The following is a 23,774-nucleotide window of genomic DNA, read 5'->3' on the forward strand; positions in this document are numbered from 1 at the left end:
CAGTGACGTTTGTGTTCTGGTCAAATTGCCAGAAGTTACCTCAGCGATGATTCTCTTACGTCCACGGGGAAGTCCACAAAGGCGAAAAGGACAGAAAGGGGATGTTGCTGGGGTGAGGGGTCATGGGTTCCTATGGAACATTAAGGCTGTTGTATCCAATGGGGGAGAAGCTGAGTACCTTGTTTTTGAAGTTATTAATGCTGTGTAACCATCCTGTTGGCAGCCGAGTTTTTATTAAGAGATTGTCAATCTAACTCTCTTTCCCTCCTCTGTCCCATCAGGTGCAATACAAAGAAGATTTTGAGAAGAACAAAGGGAAAGGATTTAGCGCTGTGGCTAACACTCCTGAACTTGAGCGAATCAAGAAGAATCAAGAACTGGTCAGCAATGTAAGTACCTTCCAGGAACCTTGTTCTGTGGGCTGCTTGAAATGGTTTGTTTGAAAGAGATTTGTCTACCCTTGACCCAGAATTGCCCCAAGTATTCAGTGCAGGAACAGTCCATTCATGTCAATCAATCTTTGCTGATGTTTATGCACCACTTGTAAGAACAGGGGTCGGTCATTCAGCCCATCAAGCCTGCTGCACCATTCAATGAGATCATAGTTGATCTGTGGTCTAACTCCATATACCTGCCTTTTGGCCTATATCCCTTTTTAATTTTTTTTTTGAACAAAATTTATCTTAGATTAAAAATTAACAACGGATCCAGCATCCACTGCTGTTTGTGGAAGAATTCCAAACCTCTACCACACTTTGAAGTTCTAGAATCCCCAACTACTGGAAATAGTTTATCTTTTATCTATCTTGTCTTTTTCTGTTAATATCTTGAAAACTTCACCCCTTCATCTAAATTTGAGAGAAAGCAGGCCGAACTCGTATAATCTCCCCTCATAACCTCCTTGTAAGCCTATGTTGTACTCCCTCAACCAATCAACCCTTCCTATGGTGTGGTGCCCAGATCTACTGTCCATACTCCAAGTGGGGTAGAACCAGGGGTTTGTGTGACTGCAGCATAATTCCTGCATCCTTGTATTCCAGTCCTCCAGATATAAAGGCCAGCAATCCATTAGCTTTCTTTATTATTTCCTGCAATGTTCCTGACAATTTAAACATCTGTGTACCTGAACCCCAAAGTCTCTTTGGACATCCATTGCATTTAACTTCATAACCCTTTAGAAAGTACCCTGATCTTTCCTTGTTGTACATTTTTTGTGTGATGATCGTTTGAGTGTTCTCCCATCTTTGCTTACATTACACAATAAGTATAGCACCCCTTTTCCTTTTCTCTTGACCTTATCTATCCTCTCAGTATTTACATCATCAATATTCACTTCAACAACTCCATTGCCATGGAATGAAGTGTCTTCAAAGTGCTCTATTTGATGACTAGCTATCTTCTTCCTCAGGAAATATTCTTTCTGTGCCCTCTCTATCAAAAGCTTTCTTAATGTTAAAGACATGGATTAGGTCATCTTTCAGCTTCCCTGTTTGACAGCGACCCATATTGTTTCCTGATGTGTATAAACTCTTAGTTCATTTTTGCGTTTGACTTTGTGCCTCTAATTCATTGCTATAATCTGGTGACATGAAGTGAAAGCGAAGTTTCAGTTCCTAAAGCAGAGCTCACGACTGAAGCACTATTGGCAATGACTTAGTGATGTATGGGAAGTGCACGTGAAACATTGTTGTGATGATTGGAGTCTTGATTGTATGTGATTCCAACAGTGGAATTCCCCTCTCTGCCTTCCACTGGCTCCATGGTGACTTCTCAAAATTCTGTTGTTTTATCAAGGACCTTGCTGGAAGGTCTTGATCGTGTAATTGCCGGCTTAAGAGGGCACAGTGCAGCTGATCAAAGTTAACGTTGAAATAATCTTCTAGGCTCATATGCTTTAGATTATTTTTAGTATCATGGATTTCAGGAAGAACTCCGGGTCTATTGTGCCTGTGGAAATGTTGCTCAAACCTTTAAACCCCTAACCTTTGCCTCCTCACGCCCATAATCCTGCAACTATTTTTTTATATACTTCATGTACAAATCGATTTCATTTTTGAAAGCTGTGGTTGCATCTGTTTCCGACCTTTGGGCATTATGTTCCAGGTCAGGCTAACTCTGTATCTGAAAATAAAATCCTTATCTTCACTCTTTAGCTGCAGACTCTCTACTTGGCATGTGCTGGGCTGTTGTCTTCACGCATGCAATTTGAAATGGATGATCTCTTAGGGAGACTCGTTTTGCAATTTTTTGGTCACGCAGTGACTGAGCCAGGGGAATTTTGTACACCTGATGCTTGTCATTCTGCTGCACGGAAATTTGAAGTTTAAACGCCTTGACGAAACTAGGTGAAAGGCCAAGCCTACCAGAGACCAACGCCAAGGCTGAAATGACAGAGGATGGAGCGAATCCAGAAGCGGTGGTTTAGATTAGGAGTCTTGAAAATCCGTGGCAGGGAGGGACTGGCTGAGGTATGCAAATGATTCTGTCGTTTTGCAATCTTGGAGTAGAATGATTTATAGGTTGCAAAGAGGACGTGTGTACTTCTGTACTGAGCGGAGAATTCAGAAGAGGAACGATATTTTGATTTTAAGTGGGGAAAGAAAATGAGAATGGGGAGAGAAAATTTCAAACTGGTTTGCCCTTATCCCAATAAACAAGCAAAATTCGTTTGCAGAAAATCCAAAATTCTGCAAAAAGGAGGAGCAATTTGGAGGGCATTGATTTCTTGTGCTTGGATTATCTGGGGCTTAATGCTTGGCGTTTGCCTTAACTCAGGATAACACTGTTTCTTCAGTTAAGGATGTGTCCCTGCCTGCAATCTGACAGTTGTTTAAACAAATAATACTGAACAGTTTCTGGCAATGGAAATTGTTAAAGAAGGGTGTGTGGCTGCGTCTCTTCTAATAATTCTGTGTGTGCAAAAACACTGCAAGACAGCGCATCCACTTTATGCCTGTGATTATGCAGTCATGTTGAGGTTTATTTCACTGTAGGAAATTGTAGAGACAACCACAGCAGAGCAGTTCTCAGTACCTCCCTCCGGCCAGGAATAGATCAGCACAGGCAGAGCATTAGACAAAGGTCTAACCCTCCTGCCTTGTTGAAAATTTGGAGAGTAGAAAGATTCCAGTGTATTGATCAACGGTCTACTTAGTTGTTAGTCTGTTCACTGACTTATGTTCGTAGTGCTTGATTCCTTAAGAATGGATGGAACCTCTGAGGGTTCAAGTAGATGGAAGCTTGCAGGGGAAGGTCCTGGGAGCCAGAGTTCTGGATATAGTCATAGAGATGTACAGCACGGAAACAGACACTTCTGTCCAACTCATCCATGCTGACCAGATATCCCAACCTAATCTAGTCTCATTTGCCAGCAACTGGCCCATATACCTCTAAACCCTTCCTATTAACATACCCATCCAGATGCCTTTTTAAAAGCTTTAATTGTATCAACCTTCACCACTTCTTCTGGCAGCTCATTCCATGCATGCACCAGCCTCTGTGTGAAAAAGTTGCCCCTTATGTCCCTTTTAAATCTTTCCCCAGTCACCCTACACCTACGTCCTCTAGTTCTGGACTGCCGCATCCCAGGGAAAAGACTTTTTCTATTTATCCTATCCATGCCCCTCATAATTTTGTAAACCTCTATAAGGTCACCCCTCAGCCTCCGGCGCTCCAGGGAAAACAGCCCCAGCCTGTTCAGCCTCTCCCTGTAGCTCAAATCCTCCAATCTTGGCAACATGCTTGTAAATCTTTTCTGAACCCTTTCAAGTTTCACAACATCCTTCCGGTAGGAAGGAGACCAGAATTGCATGCAGTTTTCCAAAAGTGACCTAACCAATCTTGAACAGTTGCAACATTACCTCCCAACTCCAATACTCGATGCTCTGACCAATAAAGGAAAGCAGACCAAATGACGCCTTCACTATCCTATCTACCTGCAACTCCACTTCCAAGGAGTTATGAACCTGCACTCCAAGGTCACTTTGTTCAGCAACACTCCCCAGGACCTTCCCATTTAAGAGTATCAGTCCTGCTCTGATTTGCTTTTCCAAACTGCAGCATCTCACATTTATTTAAATTAAATTCCATTTGCCACTTCTCAGCCCATTGGCCCACCTGATCAAGATCCTGTTGTACTCTGAGGTAACCGTCTTTGCATTCCACTACACCTCCAATTTTGGTGTTATCTGCAAACTTACTAACTATACCTCCAATGCTCACATCCAGATTGTTCACATAAATGACAAAATGCAGTGGACCCAGCCCCGATCCCTGTGACACTCCACTGGTCACAGGTGTCTAACTGAAAAGCAACACTCCTCCACAACCCTCTGTCTTCTAGAGACAGTTTGTTATTGAAGAGCTGTTTTAACACATAGTAAATAAACCTTAGAGCTAGTGTTATTTTGGCATTGCTCTCCAGTATATCAAATGTGTTAAAACATTTTAAAAATACAGGAACAATTCAGTGAACATATAACGCTGAAAAAATTAAGTAAATGTATAATGGTGATGGGATGAGGAAGAGATTTGGGTGTCCTGCTATCCAAACCATTTTTCTTAGCTCAGTGATTTATATTGGTCACAAATATCAGGGACAGCCGTCGAAGTGGCTGAATACAAGTAGTTTGCTTTCTCCAAATTTAGATTGATCTATTCCTGATTATGTTGAAATCACACTACTTTTCAATCCAATCCTTCAAATGAATCAAAATATTTGCTCTTTTTCCCATCTCCAGCACCCCCTACTGAAAGGATTTGTGGAATGAGGAAATGTCAAAAGCTTTCAGCCAGGACGGAATCATCGAGATAGGTGTGGTAGTTAACAATATAGAAAACTGTAAATGGGAACAGCTACTTCAAGAGCATCTAGGAGAGGCAAATATAGCAGTGGGAACTGAAGTACCCCATGAGACCCACTTGAGTCTGCTCCTTGATTCAATAAGACCTGCTGATCCTTTGTCAGTTCCTCTTTGCTGATCATCGCTTCCTCTGATTTTCCCAAGAACTGCCGATACTCTGGGATCTATGAATGCTCAGACGTTGTGGTGCAGAAGTCCAAAAGTGGATGTTCTCCATCTTGGTCATAAAAGGAGATCCTTATCCTGAGAGTATGACCTTTTTGTTCTTGACACACTAACTGGAGGAAGTGATCTCTCAGCATTGACCCAGTCACTTCCCCTATCCTCCAATTATAGAGATGATCATGAGTGAATCTGAGTTGGCCTTGCAAGGAGCCAACATGAATGTGATGGACTGAATAGCCTCCTGTTGCTATAACTATTCTAGATTCTATAATCACCTCTGATTCTACTATTCTTCAGCAGGTAGAGGGTTAAACTCTTTCCTGAGTGGGGCATGGGGAACATGGGTTCACCAGAAAGGCATCTTTGGGAATGTTACAAAGAAGAAACTCTCACACATGGTTATGAAGTCATACAGTATGGAAACGGATCCTTCAGTTCAACTAGTCTGTGCTGACCAAATTTCCCTAACTAAATTAGTCCCATTTGTCTACGTTTGGTCTGTATCCCTCTCAACCTTTCCTAGTCATGCACCTGTCCAAATGTTGTGACTCTACCTGCATCCCACCACTTCCTCTGGCAGTTCGTTCCACTCAGAACCATCCTCAGTGTGAAAAGGTTGCCTTTAGATCCCTTTATAAATCTTTCTCCAAACACCCAGGGACTAATAAAGATGGAATCATTTAAGAGCTGTCTAAAAGTTACAGTGAAGGGAAACGGCTGTATTGCCTGGGGAAATTTGATTGGTTGAGCTGAGACAGGCAATATGGTATCTCTTAGCCTCAACAATTAGAGAATACTTGAAGGGCTCCTGCCCAAAACATCGATTTTCCTGCCCCTCGGATGTTGCTTGACCTCCTGTGCTTTTCCAGCACCACTCTGATCTTGACTCTAATCTCCAGCATCTGCAGTGCTCACTTTTGCATAATCAGAGAACAAGAGTCATGCTTGAAGAAAGCCCCTTGATGCTGATTGGTTACGTGGACTCCACAATCCACGGTCAGTACAGCAGCCTTCAAACATCTACTATCTCTAATAAGAAAAGGACAATAGCCATATTGGTGATTTCTGGCAGCTACTGCTGATGTCACATTCCAGTTGGAAATCACTTCATTGAACAAAGTGGGTTTGGAAATGAAAACCTGTTCTTGTATTCAACTATTTCCTGGGACGTTTGTTATAGATTGCGAGGGTGGGGATGATTTCTCAACTCAGGATAATTGATACATTTTGTAACATTGCTGGTACGTAATAAACACTTGAGGACTAGAATCCTAGAATCCCTACAGTGTGGAAACAGGCCATTCAACTCATCAAGCCTATCCTGACCTTCTGAAAAGTATCCCACCTAGACCCATCCCATTCCTGTAACACTATTTTCCATGGGTAATCCACCTAGCCTGCACATCCCTGAACACTGTGGGGCAACTTAGCACGGCCAGTCCACCTAATTGCACACATTTGGACTGTGGGAGGAGACCACAGGAAACTGGGTGAGTGGGGAGAACTTGCAAACTCCACACCGTCAGGCCCAGGAATTGAACCTGGGTCCCTGGCACTGTGAGGCAGTAGCGCTAACCGCTGAGCCACCATGCCACCCAACTAACTTGACCGCTGTGATCAAAACATTCCTCAACGTATGCATTTTGAAAATGTGTTCATGGTATGTGGCATGAGTGCTATCAATTGCCACTTATTGACCATCCCCAACTGCACTTCATGAAGTGTTGGTGAGGTGTCACTTTGAACTACTACAGTTCTTGCTGTGTAGCTATATCCACGGTGCTGTTCGGAAGGGAGGTACAGGATTTTGACCCAGTGATGGTGAAGAAATGTTGATATATTTCACTGTCAGTACATTGCATGTCTTGGAGGGATGACGGCAGAAGTGGTGTTACAACATATCTGCTCCAGATCTAAGAAGCTAAAAGATGTGGACAAGATTGTGGATTTGGAGGAGCCTTCATGAGTTGCTGCAGTGCATCTTGTTTGTGGTGCATTGCTGGCCACTATGCCATATCAGTGATGTGATGAGAGCCTATCTTGATAGAACTGATTCTATTCTGTCATTTTCATTCCCATTTTCAGTAAAATTGCAGAGACAAATGAAACATTTTGAAATCCTCTGACCTTGTAATGTCATAAAATGATGAGGTGATTGGATAGTGTGGATTGGATGATATTGTTCTCATTGGTCAAAGGATCAGGAACAAAGGAGCACAGCTTAAAAGTCGTTGATAAAAGAACCAGTGATACCATGAGGGAAAAACTGAGTGGTTTGGACCTGGAATGCATTACCTGAGAGAGAATGTGGTAGGGGCAGATTCAATCAGGACGTTCAAAGTGAAATGGATTATTATCTGAAATCTGCAGGGAAGTGGAGGAAAAGCAGGGGAGTGATACTAGAATGAATGGCTCTTGCAGAGGGGCCGAATGGGCTTTTGCTGTGCTCTAGCCAGTCAATGTTTCTATGTTTAATGTTGAAATCCAGTGGCACATGAAGGGATTAAATGAACATGATCTCTGTGTGCAATGCCGCATTCACTGAAGTCAAAACATCAGGAATTCCTGTGATGTACTTGCTTTCTTAAAAGGTCCTAGTGGATGAGGCCCTGACAACGTATCTACTGAATCACTGTCACCCTTTGCATACTTCCTTCATTAAAAGCTGAAATAATTGTAGATGCTGGAAATCAGAAACACAGAACAGCTCTGCTGGAAAAGCTCATCAGGTCTGGTAGCATCTCTGAAGAGAAATCAGAGTTAGCAGGTCGGGTCCAGTGACCCTTTCTCAGAACTGTTCTGAATAACATCTCTGAAGAGGTTGATTAGACAATACCTAATAATAATTGGGAATGGGGATGTAAAGTTCCAAGCTGTCCTCCCCCTTAGTTAGTCCCATGGCACAGTTGGTTACATTACCACATCCCAGTCATCAGTTGTGGGTTTGTGTTCCACTCTAGAAACTTGAAAACAATATTTAGACTGGCACTGCCCATGCCACACTATTAGAAGTGGGTTTTTTTTGGCTGAAATGTTAAACCAAACTCCCCTCTGGACATAAAAGATCTATTGTGCTATCTTGTAGAAGAACTAGAGAGTGATCGCCAATGTACTTATCAATAATTATGCCTCAATTAAGATTTACTGAAAAATTATTTGTCTTGTTACTGTTTTTGCACAAATTAGCCTTCACAGTCTCTTGTTGTGACAGTGACTGTACCTCAACAATATTCTGTTAGATTGTCGAGCACTTTGATTTGCCAAGATGGTGAATGGTGCTATATAAATACACATGTGTGTCTGTCATACTATACGAACAATCTTTTGGGGGACATGCATTCAATTGCAAATTATTTCTAGTTTTATTGACTGGGTAAGACAAAATATTTCTGGTTTGTACTGCTCTGCGTTTCTTTGCTAATTGCAACAGAATCGCATTTTGATTATTTGTAGTTATCTCCACAGTAGGGTAAAAAAAGAACACTGATTATTGAGGGTTACTGCTCCTGTAATGACAGGCTTAGCATCCAATGACAGCCAAGTCCTTTACGCCAAATACAAAAATAATCGAGAAAACTGTGTAACCACATAAGATTAGAGTTGCTGCAGTGTTCTTAGAAGATCAAACTTCAAAGATTACAGCTTTAATGATTCTGTTTTGCACAGTGCATCTCTCTTGTACATCAACTTTGAGGGAAAAATGAAGACTTTGAATGTTGCATGTTACTGTGACACAAATCCATCTCCGTCACCTTGTACGATGGTAGTGTCATTTTGGCAATTGATTAGCAGCTTTAAGCAACCTGAGAAAAAGGGAGCAATACCTTATTTTTTTCTTTTGTCCTTGTGTGTATTTATTGCTGGAGTTCTTGGGATGGGGGGGGTATTTAGAAAGCTCTGCAGTAATGCTGAATGCATGTCTATTCTGGGCTCCCTGCTGTGGTGTCTGATGTCTTACTCTGTTACACCTCAGAGTTGTTTTATGGAGTTGGCAAATTTGACAATTGGAGATCTGGCAATTGCAAGCTGTTCAAGATTAATGATGCATCTGGTGCAACCAAGCAGACCACTTAGACACAGCACAGCCAAGCCATTTAATTGCTATTCTGGGATTTTGTCTTGGTCTGAAATCCAATCTGGCTTTAATCCCTTTTTTATACAAGCATGATTTGTGAATATTGTCTTTCAAGATATGTCTACATTCCGCTCTCGGCCCCAGAAGCAAAGTCTGCTCCAGCCTCTTCGACCTGCAGTAGCCAAAATTCTGAGAACATATCAAACTTATTTCCTCCTACGGTTCTCCAATTACATGGATGTGAGAAGCCCATTGATACCTTTGTCTGAGTAACTCTCTATTTTATATGCTGAGCATTGCCAGGCTGTCAAACATAGTAGCACTGAGCCTGGAAATGTTTTCACGTTGAACAGCACACTGAGGATTTTGAGCATCCCTAGTGTGCCGCACTATCTGAGCTGCTCCCGATGAGATACTAATGCAAGGCCCAATCAGACACCTCAGATGGACTTCAGGGTTCCTTAGTGCTCTTTTAAAGATGGGTCAGAGCAGCCAATATTTCTGAGTCATCCAAAAACATTTTAAAAACAAATTGTTTGGTCGTTGTGGGATCTCACTGTGCTTAAAATGTGTGATTGCCCATGATATAACAGTGGCCAAGCTTCAAAAGCACCTCGTTGACTTAGAGGTGAAGTCAGGAAAGGTGCAATAGAAATGCAAATGCTGCTCACCCCATCCTGAAACATTAACTCTGATATCGCTGTACAGATGCTGCCAAACCTGCTGAGCTTTTCCAGCTATTTCTGTTTTCGTGACCATTTTTGTGACTGTAGGTTGAGGGGTAAATATTGGCCAGGTCACTGAGGAGAACTGCCCTGTGTCAGTTTTGAAAGAGTGTGCGTTGGGATCGCTCGCATTCAACTGTGACAGCAGATCGGGTCTCTGTTCAATGCCTCACCCAAGAGATGGGTTCCTTCTTGGATGAGCTCATAATTTTCCCAGTTGACTCTAAGAGCCCTACAAGTTAGTTTAACATGAACAGCTGCCAATTTGTTTTTTTTTGTTTAAAATGAGTTTGTTTGGGTTTTGCATTTAGGAAATGGTGAGGTCAGAGGGCACAATGACTGTTATGTACTTAATTGTGAAGTAAATCTGAAGTCTATCATAAGACTTGATTCTGATTGTTAACAATTGACTCATTCAGCTAAGACCTGTCCAATATGTGGCACGATCCATCAGTGGTTAGCACTGCTGCCTCACACTGCCAGGGTCCCAGGTTCGATTCCAGGCTCGGGTGAGTGTCTGTGTGGAGTTCGTACATTCTCCCAATGTCTGTGTGGGTTTCCTCCCACAATCCAAAGGTGTGTGGGTTAGGTGAATTGGCCATGCTAAATTGCCCATAGTGTTCGAGGATATGTAGGTTAGGTACATTAATCAGGGGTAAATGTAGAGTAATAAGGGTAGGGGAATGGATCTGGGTGGGTTATTCTTTGGAGGGTCGGTGTGGACATGTTGGGCCAAATGGCTTATTTCCACACTGTAGGGATTCTATTTCTATGAATTTACCCCTCAACCAATGTCACAACAATATAGTGTTCTTGGTCATTCATTCCTCGATGATTGTGGGATCTTGCTGTGCAGGTAGGGAGTAGAATGGCTGAGTGAATTTTACTTGTAATTGAACTGCATTTAATGGAGTCAGATTTGAAACCTTTATAATTTGAGTGTGACCGAATCTGAATCACCAATTCACGGGATGTCAGCTACATTGACTGGACGCAATTATTGTCCATTCCTAATTGCCCTTGAGAAAATAGTGATGAGCTGCCACATTAAACTGCTCTAATATGGTCTGGCTCTAGGTATTGAGAGCTAGGTGATGATTAGTGCTAAATATCACGCTGCGTCATTCTTCTTACAGCGCTCCGAAAGCTAATACTTCCAAATAAACCTGTTGGACTATAACCTGATGGTGTGTGATTTTTAACATTCTCAATCGCAACATGAATGTCCTCTAATAATTGGATGATCTTCAAATTTGGGAGCTGTGTTTTTGTAAGACATTGCGCTGTTGTCATGTTGGTTTCGTTGGTCTCCGTTGGCTTGTTAATTGGTTTGTCACTCAGAGCGACACCAACGATGAGAGTTCAGTTCCCACTCTGGCTGAGGTTACCATTGGAGTGCCTACCTTCTCAACCTCCCTCCTCATGGTGGTCAGCGTTCCCTGTAGGCTGCTCGGCACAGCCACTGTGAGTTCCGTTCACGCCAATCATTACACATCTGCTTCCAGAAGGCATGCACGAGAATAATTACAAAGAATGTAAGTGGTGAGTCTCAGGTTAAACTCACCAGCCATTTAGCATTAATGGTAGTTGCCTTTTGCCTTGGGTGGGAGATTTCAAGAGTAGGGGACACATTTTAAGGTGAGAGGTGATTTTAAAAGGACATGAGGGGCAAATCTTTGGTGGTTCAAGTGAGGACTGACCTTCCTGAGGAAGTGGTGGATGCAGGTACAGTTACAACGTTTAAAAGGTATTTGGATAAGTACGGGAATAGGAAAGGTTTGGAGGGTTGTGGGCCACGAGCAGGCAGGTGGGTTTATTTTTAAGGGCCAACATGGTTCAGCGTTTGTGAGGGTAGCCACTTTTTATACTCACCCGTGGGAGGTGGGCGTCGTTGGCTGGGCCACATTTATTGCCTGACCCTAGTTGCCCTGAAGAAAATGGTGGTAAGCTGCTGTCCGCAGAATGGTACTTCATTGTGATCTAACAAAAAGAGTCTTCTAGAGCAGAGAAGGTATAAATTTTATTTACAAATTATAAGAATAGATTCTGTTAATGCAAAGGTCTGTCTCTCAAGACTTTTACCGTACGGCATTATCACAGCAGGTGAGTTGATGGACAGGTTTGAATTAGTGTTACAAACACCAATAATCCACCAATAATTACTAACTCTGTGCGCTTACCTCTGAGTTTCCTCATTCTACAGCTGCATTTTTATTTTAAAAATGTTAACACCAAATCTACTTTGCTTGACACTTTTACATTTGACAACATGCACTTTCCTCCAATTCTTTTCAGTTCAATGTCTGCTGGCTTTCTACCCCTGTCTTTAAATGTATCTTGGGTGTCAGCAGATGCAGCCGGTTGGAAAATTCCATTGAAACTTTCCCAAAACTGAGTCATTGCTGAATTTGGAGCTATGTGTGGACAGGGGTGGTGGGTGAATAGGAGTTGGTGTGAATTGGAAGATTCTGATGAATTTGGGTTGAGAGGGGAGGGGGTAGGCTGGAGAATATTGTGACAGTGGAACATTATTCAGTTAGAGAACATAAAGTGTGGCCAATTTAGAACATATTAAGTGTCTTTGGCAAAATTACAAAACTATTCCTGTTTCTCATATTTATTATGCATAGTGTTAACTGGATCTGGAGCAAGATTGGCCACCAACATGATGTGAGTACAAAATATGGTGGTGGAGGGTTGCTTTTCAGACTGGAGGTCTGTGACCAGTGGTGTGTCACATGGATCGGTGCTGGGTCCACTGCTTTTTGTCATTTATAAAAATGATTTGGAATTGAACGTCGGAGGTGTAGTTAGTAAGTTTGCAGATGACGCCAAAATTGGAGGTGTAGTGGATAGTGAAGAAGGTACCTCAGACTACAAGGGGATCTTGATCAGATGGGCCAATGGGTTGAGGAGTGGCAAATGGAGTTTAATTTAGACAAATGCGAGGTGCTGCATTTTGGAAAAGCAAATCAGAGCAGGACTTATATATTTAATGGTAAGGTCCTGGGGAGTGTTGCTCATCAAAGAGACCTCAGAGTGCAGGTTCATAGTTCCTTGAAAATGGAGTCGCAGGTAGATAGGATAGTGAAGAAGGCGTTTGGTATGTTTTCCTTTATTGGTCAGAGCATTGAGTATAGGAGTTGGAAGGTCATGTTGCGGCTGTACAGGACATTGGTTAGGCCATTTTTGGAATATTGAGTACAATTCTGGTCTCCTTCCCATCGGAAAGATGTTGTGAAACTTGAAAGGGTTCAGAAAAGATTTGCAAGGATATTGTCAGGGTTGGAGGATTTGAGATATAGGGAGAGGCCGAACACGCTGGGGGTGTTTCCCTGGAATATCGGAGGCTGAGGGGTGACCTTTTATAGAGATTTATAAAAAATTGAAGGGCAAGGACAGGATAAATAGACAAGATCTTTCCCCTGGTTTGGCTGGAAGGTGGGGTGTGGGGATTAGGAAGGGCTGGGTGGGATAGGGGAAGTCCAGGTTTAGGGTGAGAGGGGAAAGATATAAAAGGGACTTAAGGGGCAACTTTTTCACACAGAGGGTGGTGTGTGTATGGAATGAGCTGCCAGAGGAAGTGGTAGGAGTTGGTACAATTACAGCATTTAAAAGACATCTGGATTTGTATACGAATAGGAAGGATTTAGAGGGATATGGGCCATGTGCTGACAAATGGGACTAGATTGGATTGGGATATCTGGTTGGCATGGACGAGTTGGACCGAAAGGTGTGTTTCCGTGCTGTACATCTCTGTGACTCTGTGCTGCATTAGATGCAGGGGAAGGTGACGACAACATCTTTTTGGCTCCCTACGTTTCGAGCTGACATTTGAATTGCTCTAATTGGATGTGGATCAGTGGCAGCTTCTCTGCTTTTTTTTTCTCCCACCACTTCCTCACTGGTGCAAAGATTCTGGGAAAAGCTTATCCAGCAGCTGCCAAATCCAACCACATTTCATTCTTTGACTATCTGTACAGGAGGTACTTTCTCCAGATTGGAAACCTCTATGTCACTGCTGAAAAGACTGACTTGTGTTTTTTTTTGTATTGCCACAGTTGCAGCTGATTAGCTCAGCCACCAAAGATTAATCGCTGGGTTTAATGTTCTGAGATCTTGAGCCCAGAATTTCAGACAATGTGACAGTTTAGTTTAAAATGGACCATTTCCCAGAATAAAACAGAACTGCAGACGCTGGAAATCTGAAACAAATGCAAATTGCTGCAGGAACTCAGCAGGTCTGGCAGCATCTATGGGGAGAAAGCAGCGTTAATGTTTTGAGTCCAGTGACCCTCCCTTCATTTCCTAGAATGTCCTACTTGAACTGAAAATGTGTTGCTGGAAAAGCGCAGCAGGTCAGGCAGCATCCAAGGAGCAGGAGAATCGACGTTTCGGGCATGAGCCTTTCTTCAGGAAGCCCTTCTTTTTTCTTATGTCCTACTTGAAGGAAACCTTGAATGGGGTGAACATTATTTCCATCTGCAGTTTCGATCTCTCCAGCACTTCTGCAATGTCATCATTCTGGATACATCCATGTGTTGTTCACCTCAACCTCACACTCCCTCTTTTTAATGTTTGCAATCCTTCACAAATTGCAATGGTGGTTCCACATTCCTAACTCCCCTTTCCAAACTTCACCAGCCCTCGAAGATCTTTTCCTCACTTTATGTCCCTCCAGGGTCTAGTCCTCCATGACTGTGGCAATCTCCAGCTGTTTAATGCCCCCACCCTGGCACACCTGTTTGGAGCCAGCTCTTGTCACCTTTTACCCATTATCTTGCAGATACCTTTACCTACCTCCCTGCTTTTGAAAACCATCTTAACCATTTCTGCTTTCCCTTCCCTCCTGCTTGGAGTCAACTTAGGGTTCAATTCCCGCCTCAGGCGACTGACTGTGTGGAGTTTGCACATTCTCCCTGTGTCTGCATGGGTTTCCTCCGGGTGCTCCGGTTTCCTCCCACAGTCCAAAAATGTGCAGGTCAGGTGAATTGGCCATGCTAAATTGCCCATAGTGTTAGCTAAGGGGTAAATGTAGGGGTGTGGGTGGGTTGCCCTTTGGCAGGTCGGTGTGGACTTGTTGGGCCAAAGGGCCTGTTTCCACACTGTAAGTAATCTAATCTAATCTAATCTAATCTCCTGATCTTTTAAGCACATTGAGACACATTTGCGATCATGAGGAATGTGTTAATTGCTGTACCTATTAGCACCAACGATTCACTACTTGGAACAAGATAGGTCTGTTTCCCATTGGCAAACTGATTTGTAACTAGAATACACAAATTTAAGATGTTAATTTTATAAAATGAGGTGAGAGATTTCGTTGTGCAGCCATCTTCCACCATCTAGATGTGTAGGGGAAGTGATGGAGTACTGGTAATGTCAACAATCCACAAACCCCGGCCAATACTCAGTGCAATAGCTGGAGAAACTCAGCAGGTCCGGGAGCATCTATGGAGAGAGAAACAGTTACTGTTTTGGAATCCAGTGACCATCCTTCAGAAGGCTGGGGGTGTGGAATTGAATCAGATAGCGACATTTGGATTCAATACAATCCAGAATAAAGAGCTGGCAACTTGTGTTGTTTGTTGTAAAAACCCATGTGGTTCACTTGTATCCTTTTAGGTACCAAAATCTGTCCTTCACTGGTTTGGCTTATATGTGACACCAGCATGGGGGTTTAGCTCTGTGGTGGAACATTTGACTGCTGATCAAGTGGTTCCCCAGCTCAAATCTGGGTGTCCCCTTTATACAGGGCAGTATGGTAGCTCAGTGGCTAGCACTGCTGCCTCACCGTGCCAGGGACCCGAATTCGATTCCAGCCTTTGGTGACTATCCATGTGGAGAATGTTGCACATTCTCCCCGTGTCTGCGTGGGTTTCCACCAGCTGCTCCGGTTTCCTCCCACAGTCCGAAGATGTGCAGGTTAGATGGATTGGCCATGCTAAATTGATCATCGTGTGCAGGCTAGATGTGTTAGCCATGGGGAATGTAGGGTTACTGGAGTAGTGGGTGGATCTGGGTGTGATGCTCTTCAGAAGGTTGGTGTGGACTCGATGGGCCAAATGGCCTACTTTCACACTATAGGGATTCTATGAAACCGGACCCACATCAAGGGTGGGGTGGTCAATCTTCAATGTACAATCAATGCTGGCCCAGCCAGTGGTGCCCACATCCTGTGAATGGTACGGGTATATGAAGCAGATTTGTCGGTGGCTTTCAAAAAGGAATTAAATGGACTGGAAAGGGGGTAAAAACCTCAAGAAGCAGAAAAATAAGATTAATTGGAAAACTCTTCCAAAAGACTGACAGAAGCGCGATGCTATGCTTTTCAACATATTGGCATGACACAAAATGTTTCCATTAGCATCACGTTCTGGTATTTGCTTAACTGTGAACCATGTTAGCATACTCTTTCCTGATGAAAAATAAGAGGTGCACATCGTGACTTGTAAAAATTCTCTTGTTGGTTGCCCCTGGCAATTTTCTTCCAAGCAGTTGTTGAATGAGGATTGTAGCAACCCGTGCCTGAATTATCCTGCCTGAGGAGATCTGCATTGCCTTCAATATTAATCATTGGATGTGGCCTCTTTTCCATTTCTCAAAGATTTAGTAGTGACTGCCAGATTACTCCAAACTTTTTGTCTTTGAAATAAGAACAGAAAGTGTTGGAGATACTTGGCAGGTCTGGCAGCTTCTGTAGACAGATGTGAGCAGCCGTGATTGTACATCTGTATGAAGGACTTGCATTTGTACATTGACTTTCCTAACCGTAACATGTCCCAAAGTGCAGTTTTGAAATGTAGTCATTGTTATATTGTGGAAAACACAGTGCCAATTTGCTTTAGGTGTTGGTTGAGGGATAAAGAGACATTGTTGAGGCCACTATTGGAATACTGCATACCCTTCTACAGGAAGGGTTTTAAACTTCAGAGGATGCAGAAAAGATTTATAGGGATGTTGCTGGGACTGGAGGGTTTGAGTTATAGGGAGAGGCTGAATAGGCCAGAGTCAAAATCAGAGTGGTGCTGGAAAAGCACAGTAGGTCAGGCAGCATCCAAGAAGCAGGAAATTCAACATTTTGGGCAAAAGTCATTCATCAAAAGCCCTTTTTCTTGCTGAATGGCTTTTGCCAGAAACGTTGATTTTCCTGCTTCTTGGATTCTGCCTAACCTGCTGTGCTTTTCCAGCACCACTCTAATCTTGACTCTGATCTCCAGCATCTGCAGTCCTCACTTTCGCCAGCCTGAATAGGCTGGAGTCGAGATTAGAGTGGTGCTGGAAAAGCACAGCAGGTCAGGCAGCATCCGAGGAGCAGGAAAGTCGGCGTTTCAGGCAAAAGCCCTTAGAACATAGAATAGAACATAGAACAGTATAGCACAGAACAGGCCCTTCAGCCCACGATGTTGTGCCGACCTCTGCTCCTCATGTATGCACCCTCAAATTTCTGTGACCATATGTATGTCGAGGAGTCTCTTAAATGTCCCCATTGACCCTGCCTCTACAACTGCCGCTGGCAATGCATTCCATGCTCTCTCAATTCTGTGTAAAGAACCCGCCTCTGACATCCCCTCTATACTTTCCTCCAATCAGCTTAAAACTATGACCCCTCGTGTTAGTCATTTCTGCCCTGGGAAATAGTCTCTGGCCATCGACTCTATCTATGCCTCTCATTACCTTGTATACTGCAATTAGGTCCCCTCTCCTCCTCCTTTTCTCCAATGAAAAAAGTCCGAGCTCTGTCGACCTCTCCTTATAAGCCCTCCAGTCCAGGCAGCATCCTGGTAAACCTCCTCTGAACCCTCTCCAAAGCATCCACATCTTTCTTATAATAGGGCGACCAGAACTGGACGCAGTATTCCAAGTGCGGTCTAACCAAAGTTTTATATAGCTGCAACAAGATCTCACGACTCTTAAACTCAATACCCCTGTTAATGAAAGCCAAAACAGCATATGCTTTCTTAACAACCCTGTCCAATTGGGTGGCCATTTTAAGGGATCTATGTACCTGCACCCCAAGATCCCTCTGTTCCTCCACACTACCAAGAATCCTATCCTTAATCCTGTACTCAGCTTTCAAATTCGACCTTCCAAAATGCATCACCTTGCATTTATCCAGGTTGAACTCCATCTGCCACCTCTCAGCCCATCTCTGCATCCTGTCAATGTCCCGCTGTAGCCTACAACAGCCCTCTATACTGTCAACGACACCTCCAACCTTTGTGTCATCTGCAAACTTGCTGACCCATCCTTCAATCCCCTCATCCAAGTCATTAATAAAAATTACAAACAATAGAGGCCCAAAGACAGACCCCTGTGGAACACCACTCACCACAGACTTCCAGGCAGAATATTTTCCTTCTACTACCACTTGCTGTCTTCTGTTGGCCAGCCAATTCTGTATCCAGACGGCTATATTCCCCTGAATCCCATTCCTCCTGACCTTCTGAATGAGCCTACCATGGGGAACCTTATCAAATGCCTTGCTAAAGTCCATATACACCACATCCACAGCTCGACCCTCATCAACTTTTCTAGTCACATCCTCAAAGAACTCGATAAGGTTTGTGAGGCATGACCTGCCCCTCACAAAGCCGTGTTAACTGCATTTAATCAAGCCATGCTCTTCCAGGTGGTCATAAATCCTATCCCTCAGAATGCTTTCTAACACCTTGCAGACGGCAGACATGTGACTTACTGGTCTGTAATTGCTGGGGATTTCCCTATTTCCTTTCTTGAAGAGAGGAATTACATTTGCCTCTCTCCAGTCCTCAGGTACGACTCCAGTGGAGAGCGAGGATGAAAAGATCTTCGCAAGTGGTGAAGCAATTGCATTTCTCGTTTCCCAAAGCAGCTGAAGACAAATCTGGTCCGGGCCTAGCGACTTGTCAATCTTAATGTTTGACAAAATTTTCAGCACATCAGCTTCCTCTATCTCTATCTATTCCAGCATGCACACCTGCTCTTCAAAGGTTTCATTCACTACAAAGTTTGTTTCTTTCGTAAAGACCGAAGCAAAAAACTCATTTAGGGCTTCCCCTACCGCCTCAGACTCCACACACAAATTCCCTATGCTATCCAGGATCAGGCCTACTCTTTCTTTGACCATTCTCTTATTCCTCACATAAGAGTAAAATGCCTTTGTGTTCTCCATAATCCATTCTGCCAAGCCTTTCTCATGCCCCCTCCTGGCTGTCCTCAGACCATTTTTGAGCTCCTTCCTTGCCTGCCTGTAATCCTCTAGAGCTGAGCTTGACCCTACCTTCCTCCACCTTATGTAAGCTACCTTTTTCCTTTTGACGAGAAGCTCCACCGCTCTTGTCATCCAAGGTTCCTTTATCTTACCCCTTCTTGCCTGTCTCAGAGGGACATAATTATTCATCACTTGCAACAACTGTTCCTTAAACAGTCTCCACATGTCTATAGTGCCTTTACCATGGAACAATTGCTCCCAATCCATGCTTCCTAACTCATGTCTAATTGCATCATAGTTTCCTCTTCCCCAATTAAATATCCTCCTATTTTGCCTAATCCTCTCCTTCTCCATAGCTATGTAGAATGTGAGGCAGTTGTGGTCACTATCACCAAAATGCTCTCCCACCACAAGATCTGATACCTGCCCCGGCTCGTTTCCGAGCACTAAGTCTAGAATGGCCTCTCCCCTCGTTGGCCTGTCAACGTACTGAGTTAGGAAACCCTCCTGAACACACCTTACAAAAACAGCTCCATTCAAATCTTCTGCTCGAAGGAGGTCCCAATCAATATTGGGAAAGTTAAAGTCACCCATTACAACAACCCTACTACGTCCACACTTTTCCAAAATCTGCCGACCTATGCTTTCTTCCATCTCCCTGCTGCTATTGGGCGGGCCTGTAGTAAACCCCTAAAGAGGTGACTGCTCCCTTGTTGTTCCTAATTTCCACCCATACTGACTCGGTAGGCAGATCTTCCTCGACAATGGAAGCTTCTGTTGCTGTGATACCCTCTCTGATTAGTAGTGCTACACCCCCTCCTCTTTATTTTCCCCCCTCACTATTCTTTTTTAAATGCTCTAAACCCTGGAGCATCCAGCAACCATTCCTGCCCCTGAGAAACCCATGTCTCTGTTATGGCCACAACATCATAGCTCCACTCCCTTCATCAGGAATAGAGGCAGGGTGCCTGCAGAGTGGGGCGATAAATGAGAGGGGGGAGAGGTGGGGGTAGAGAGAAAGTAGCATAGAGTACAATAGGTGAATGGGGGTGGGGATGGAGGTGATAGGTGGAAAGGAAGATGGACAGGCCATGGGGACGGTGCTGAGCTAGAAGGTTGGAGCTGGGGTGAGGTGGGGGAAGGGGAAATGAGGAAACTGGTGAAATCCACATTGATGCCATGGGGTTGAAGTGTTCCGAGGCGGAAGATGAGGCGTTCTTCCTCCAGGTGTCCGGTAGTGAGGGAACGGCGGTGGAGGTGGCCGAGGACCTGCATGTCCTTGGCAGAGTAGGAGGGGGAGTTGAAATGTTGGGCCACAGTGCGGTGGGGTTGATTGGTGCGGGTGTCTCAGAGGTGTTCCCTAAAGCGCTCCGCGAGGAGGTGTCCAGTCTCCCCGATGTAGAGGAGACCGCATCGGGAGCAACTGATACAATAAATGATATTGGTGGGTGTGCAGGTAAAACTTTGGAAGTGGAAGACTCCTTTGGGGCCTTGGATGGAGGTGAGGGAGGAGATGTGGGCGCAGGTTTTGCAATTCCTGCGGTGGCAGGGGAAGGTGCCAGGATGGGAGGGTGGGTTGTTAGGGGGCGTGGACCTGACCAGGTAGTCACGGAGGGAATGGTCTTTGCAGAAGGTGGAAAGGGGTGGGGAGGGAAATATATCCCTGGTAGTGGGGTCCGTTTGGATGTGGTGGAAATGTCGTCAGATGATGTGGTATGTGCGAAAGTTCGTAGGGTGGAAGCTGAGCACCGGGGGGTTCTGTCCTTGTTACGGTTGGAGGGGTTTTTACCCTGAATAGGCAGGAGCCTATTTTCCTTAGAGCATCAGAGGCTGAGGGGTGACCTTTATAGATGTTTATAAATAATGAGGGGCTTAGATAAGGTGAATAGCAAAGGTGTTTTCCCCAGGGTAAGGGAGTCCGATGAGAGGGGAAAGATTTAAAAAGGATCTGAAGGGTAACTTTTTCATGCAGATGATGGTATATGTATGGAATCAGCTGCCAGTGGAAGTGGTGGAGGCTGCTACAATTACAGCATCTACAGGGCAGCTGGATGGATATAGGAAGGTTTGCAGGGATATAGACCAAATGTTAGCAAATGGGACTAGGTCAGATTGAGATGTCTGGTTGGTGTGGATGAGTTAAACCAAAGGGTCTGTTTCTGTATGACATAGTGTCACTGTCTGACTCCATGGGAGAACTTTCCTTCTCTTCAAATAGAGCACATGGGAGTTTTTTGCTCCCTAGGTATTAGTGTCATTCTGAATAGCTAGCTGAAGTTTGTGGAGGAGGTTTGGGGGAGGTTTCTTAAGTCCACACCTGTGTAACTTAAACATCAGTGTATCAACACGTACACAGGTCCATTTTTAAGATTATTTCCCAGCGATGAAATACAGTTTAATAAAAATACTGGGAAACTCAACACAAAATACTGAAGTGCCTTAATTCTCTGACTCATTTCAATTTTTTAAATGTGTTTAAAACGGTCCATTACTCTTAATGTAGAGTCAATGGGCAATGATGAGCCAGGTTTCTGTTTAACAATTTTAAAATGATTGTTTTCATGGACAAGAATATTAGTGTAGTTTCCAAAAGAGATTTCCAGAGCTTTCCTGAGAGCAACACCTCAGCTGCATGAATACTTTATTTCAAATGCAAACAAATATTTGGAATTGGGTCTTGTCCATCTTGCTTTCTCTTTTTCTTCTCTCTCTCTCTCTCTCTCTCTCTCTCTCTCTTATTCTCCCCCTTCGTGTTCTCTCTCCTCTCTCTCTCTCTCTCTCTCTCTCTCTCTCTCTCTCTCTCTCTCTCATTCTCCTCCCTCTCATTCTCTCTCTCGCTCTTGGTCTCTCACTATTTTTTTCCTGTTCCCTCCATGCAGTTTGCTGATTGACCTGGGCCACAGGTCTGCAATGAGTCCTCATGGGGTACGTACATCTCTCTATTACTCACATCCCAGGCTAAATGCTCTGTTGTTGTCAAATGCAAACTAAAGGCTAAATTGTGTCTATTGTTTTAAAATCATATCTGCCCACTGGCTAGGCTGGTGTGTGGAGAATGATGTAGAGTATATTGAACAGTGGAAGACGTCTAACTGTAGATGGATGCTCAAGATCCATTCTAAGGACATCAGTGATGCCCTTGACTTGGTGCCTAAATATTAACAATGCAATAGGAAGAGGCCACTCAGCCTCAGGAGCTTGTTCTGCTAGCCTTCAATTATTTCACCCATCTTGTCTTCGGAGCCCATATACCACTTCCTGACAAAAACCTACACCATCACCAGTGCTTTCGGCAATTCCCTCTGATCGACTGATCTAAACCTCTGTCTCCCTACAGTGTTCTTCTTACCGCCCCCCCCCCCCCCACCCCCCCTCCATCATGCACACACATTCTCTTCTCTCTCTTCTCCCCCCCCCCCCCAAAACTCTCACACTCTCACACTCTCTCTCTCTCTCTCTCTCTCTCTCTCTCTCTTCTCCCCCCCCCCCCAACTCTCTCTCTTCCCCACCACACACACTCACTCTCACTCTCTCTCTCTCTCTCTCTCTCTCTCTCTCTCTCTCTCCAACACACTCTTTGTCCCCCTCTCCACTTCTTCCCCCTCCACCCTCCCCTCTTTCCCCCTCCACCCTCTCTTTGTCTTTCCCCCCCAAAACACACAGATGCACACGCACACACACAGACACTCTCCTCCTGACTTGTTTGTTTTTTTCCCCCCTTCCACCCAGGTGGAGCCCAGTATCCCAACCCTGGGATTATTTTAGCTTCTCAAAAACAGGTGTAACAAAATGCAGCAATGTTTTTTAATCAGGTTTGAGGAATGTTGGTTGGTTGTGAAATGGTTCTTCTCTGGTTGGGAGTCGGTGGATAGTCAGTGTGGAGGTACAGAGCAAAGAGCTTTCATGTGGCTTCCTGCGAGCACTGCTTGAATACCTTTTATGGTTTTTTTTTGTTGTTTTGGTCACAGTGACTGATTTCTAAAAATGGAAGAATACAATACTGGTGATTTTTGTACGTTGGCTCACCCAGTGCGTGGTGTGTGTTATTTTTAAATGTTTGAGTCACGTTGAGCTTGCATTTTCAGCTGCACAGTCTGAGGGGATGCTGACCTCAAAACGGAAATAGTTAGTGTCGAATATTGTCTCATGTTGAATCTCTACCATGAGGATCTCTTCCAGAGTACTCACTTTTCCAATGAGTAACAGAGGGACTGGTCTTGAAGCCTTGCTTCCCCATGATTTTTCAGGAGTGGGGAAAGGAAGGAGGGGATGTAGTGATGCATAAGGGACTTGGGAGGGGGAAGGCATTACATAAAGTTTGTAAAACTGTGCTAAGGAGGGGTGAATAATCAGAACGGTTTCCACAGTGAGTTTTACAGGGGGGGTTTGCAACCAGTCCTGTACAACCACCAATGAGTAGCAACTAATCCTGATAGTTCCAGCTGTGGTATGGGGAGCAGCTTCTGGGTGTATTTAAGGCTGAAAGGGATTAGATTAATGGGACAGATATACTAGATAAATGCGGTTGGAAGCTGTGGGTGTTGGATGCTGCCTGAACTGCTGTGCTCTTCCAGCACCACTAATCCAAAAACAAATACTACATAAATGCGTCAAAATTAGAAGTGCTGGAAAAGCAGAGCAAGTCAGGCAACATCCGAGGAGCAGTAAAATCAATGTTTTGGGTCAAAACCATTCAGAAGGATATAGTCATACTAGATAAATACCTTGATCAGGAACGGAATCTAGGATTGTGG

At 44.0% G+C, this 23,774-nt stretch overlaps 1 protein-coding gene across 1 annotated transcript in view; it reads left to right on the forward strand.

The window, feature by feature from the left end:
- Positions 1 to 23,774, forward strand: part of LOC140465706 (LIM and SH3 domain protein 1-like) — a 154,398-nt gene that overhangs the window by 114,462 nt on the left and 16,162 nt on the right. Inside the window, exon 4 of the mRNA XM_072561358.1 lies at positions 282 to 389. Coding sequence (XP_072417459.1) covers positions 282 to 389 — 108 coding nt within the window. The remainder of the gene's footprint in view (positions 1 to 281; positions 390 to 23,774) is intronic.

The sequence above is a fragment of the Chiloscyllium punctatum genome, chromosome 42 (assembly GCF_047496795.1).
Source record: "Chiloscyllium punctatum isolate Juve2018m chromosome 42, sChiPun1.3, whole genome shotgun sequence".
NCBI lineage: Eukaryota > Metazoa > Chordata > Chondrichthyes > Orectolobiformes > Hemiscylliidae > Chiloscyllium > Chiloscyllium punctatum.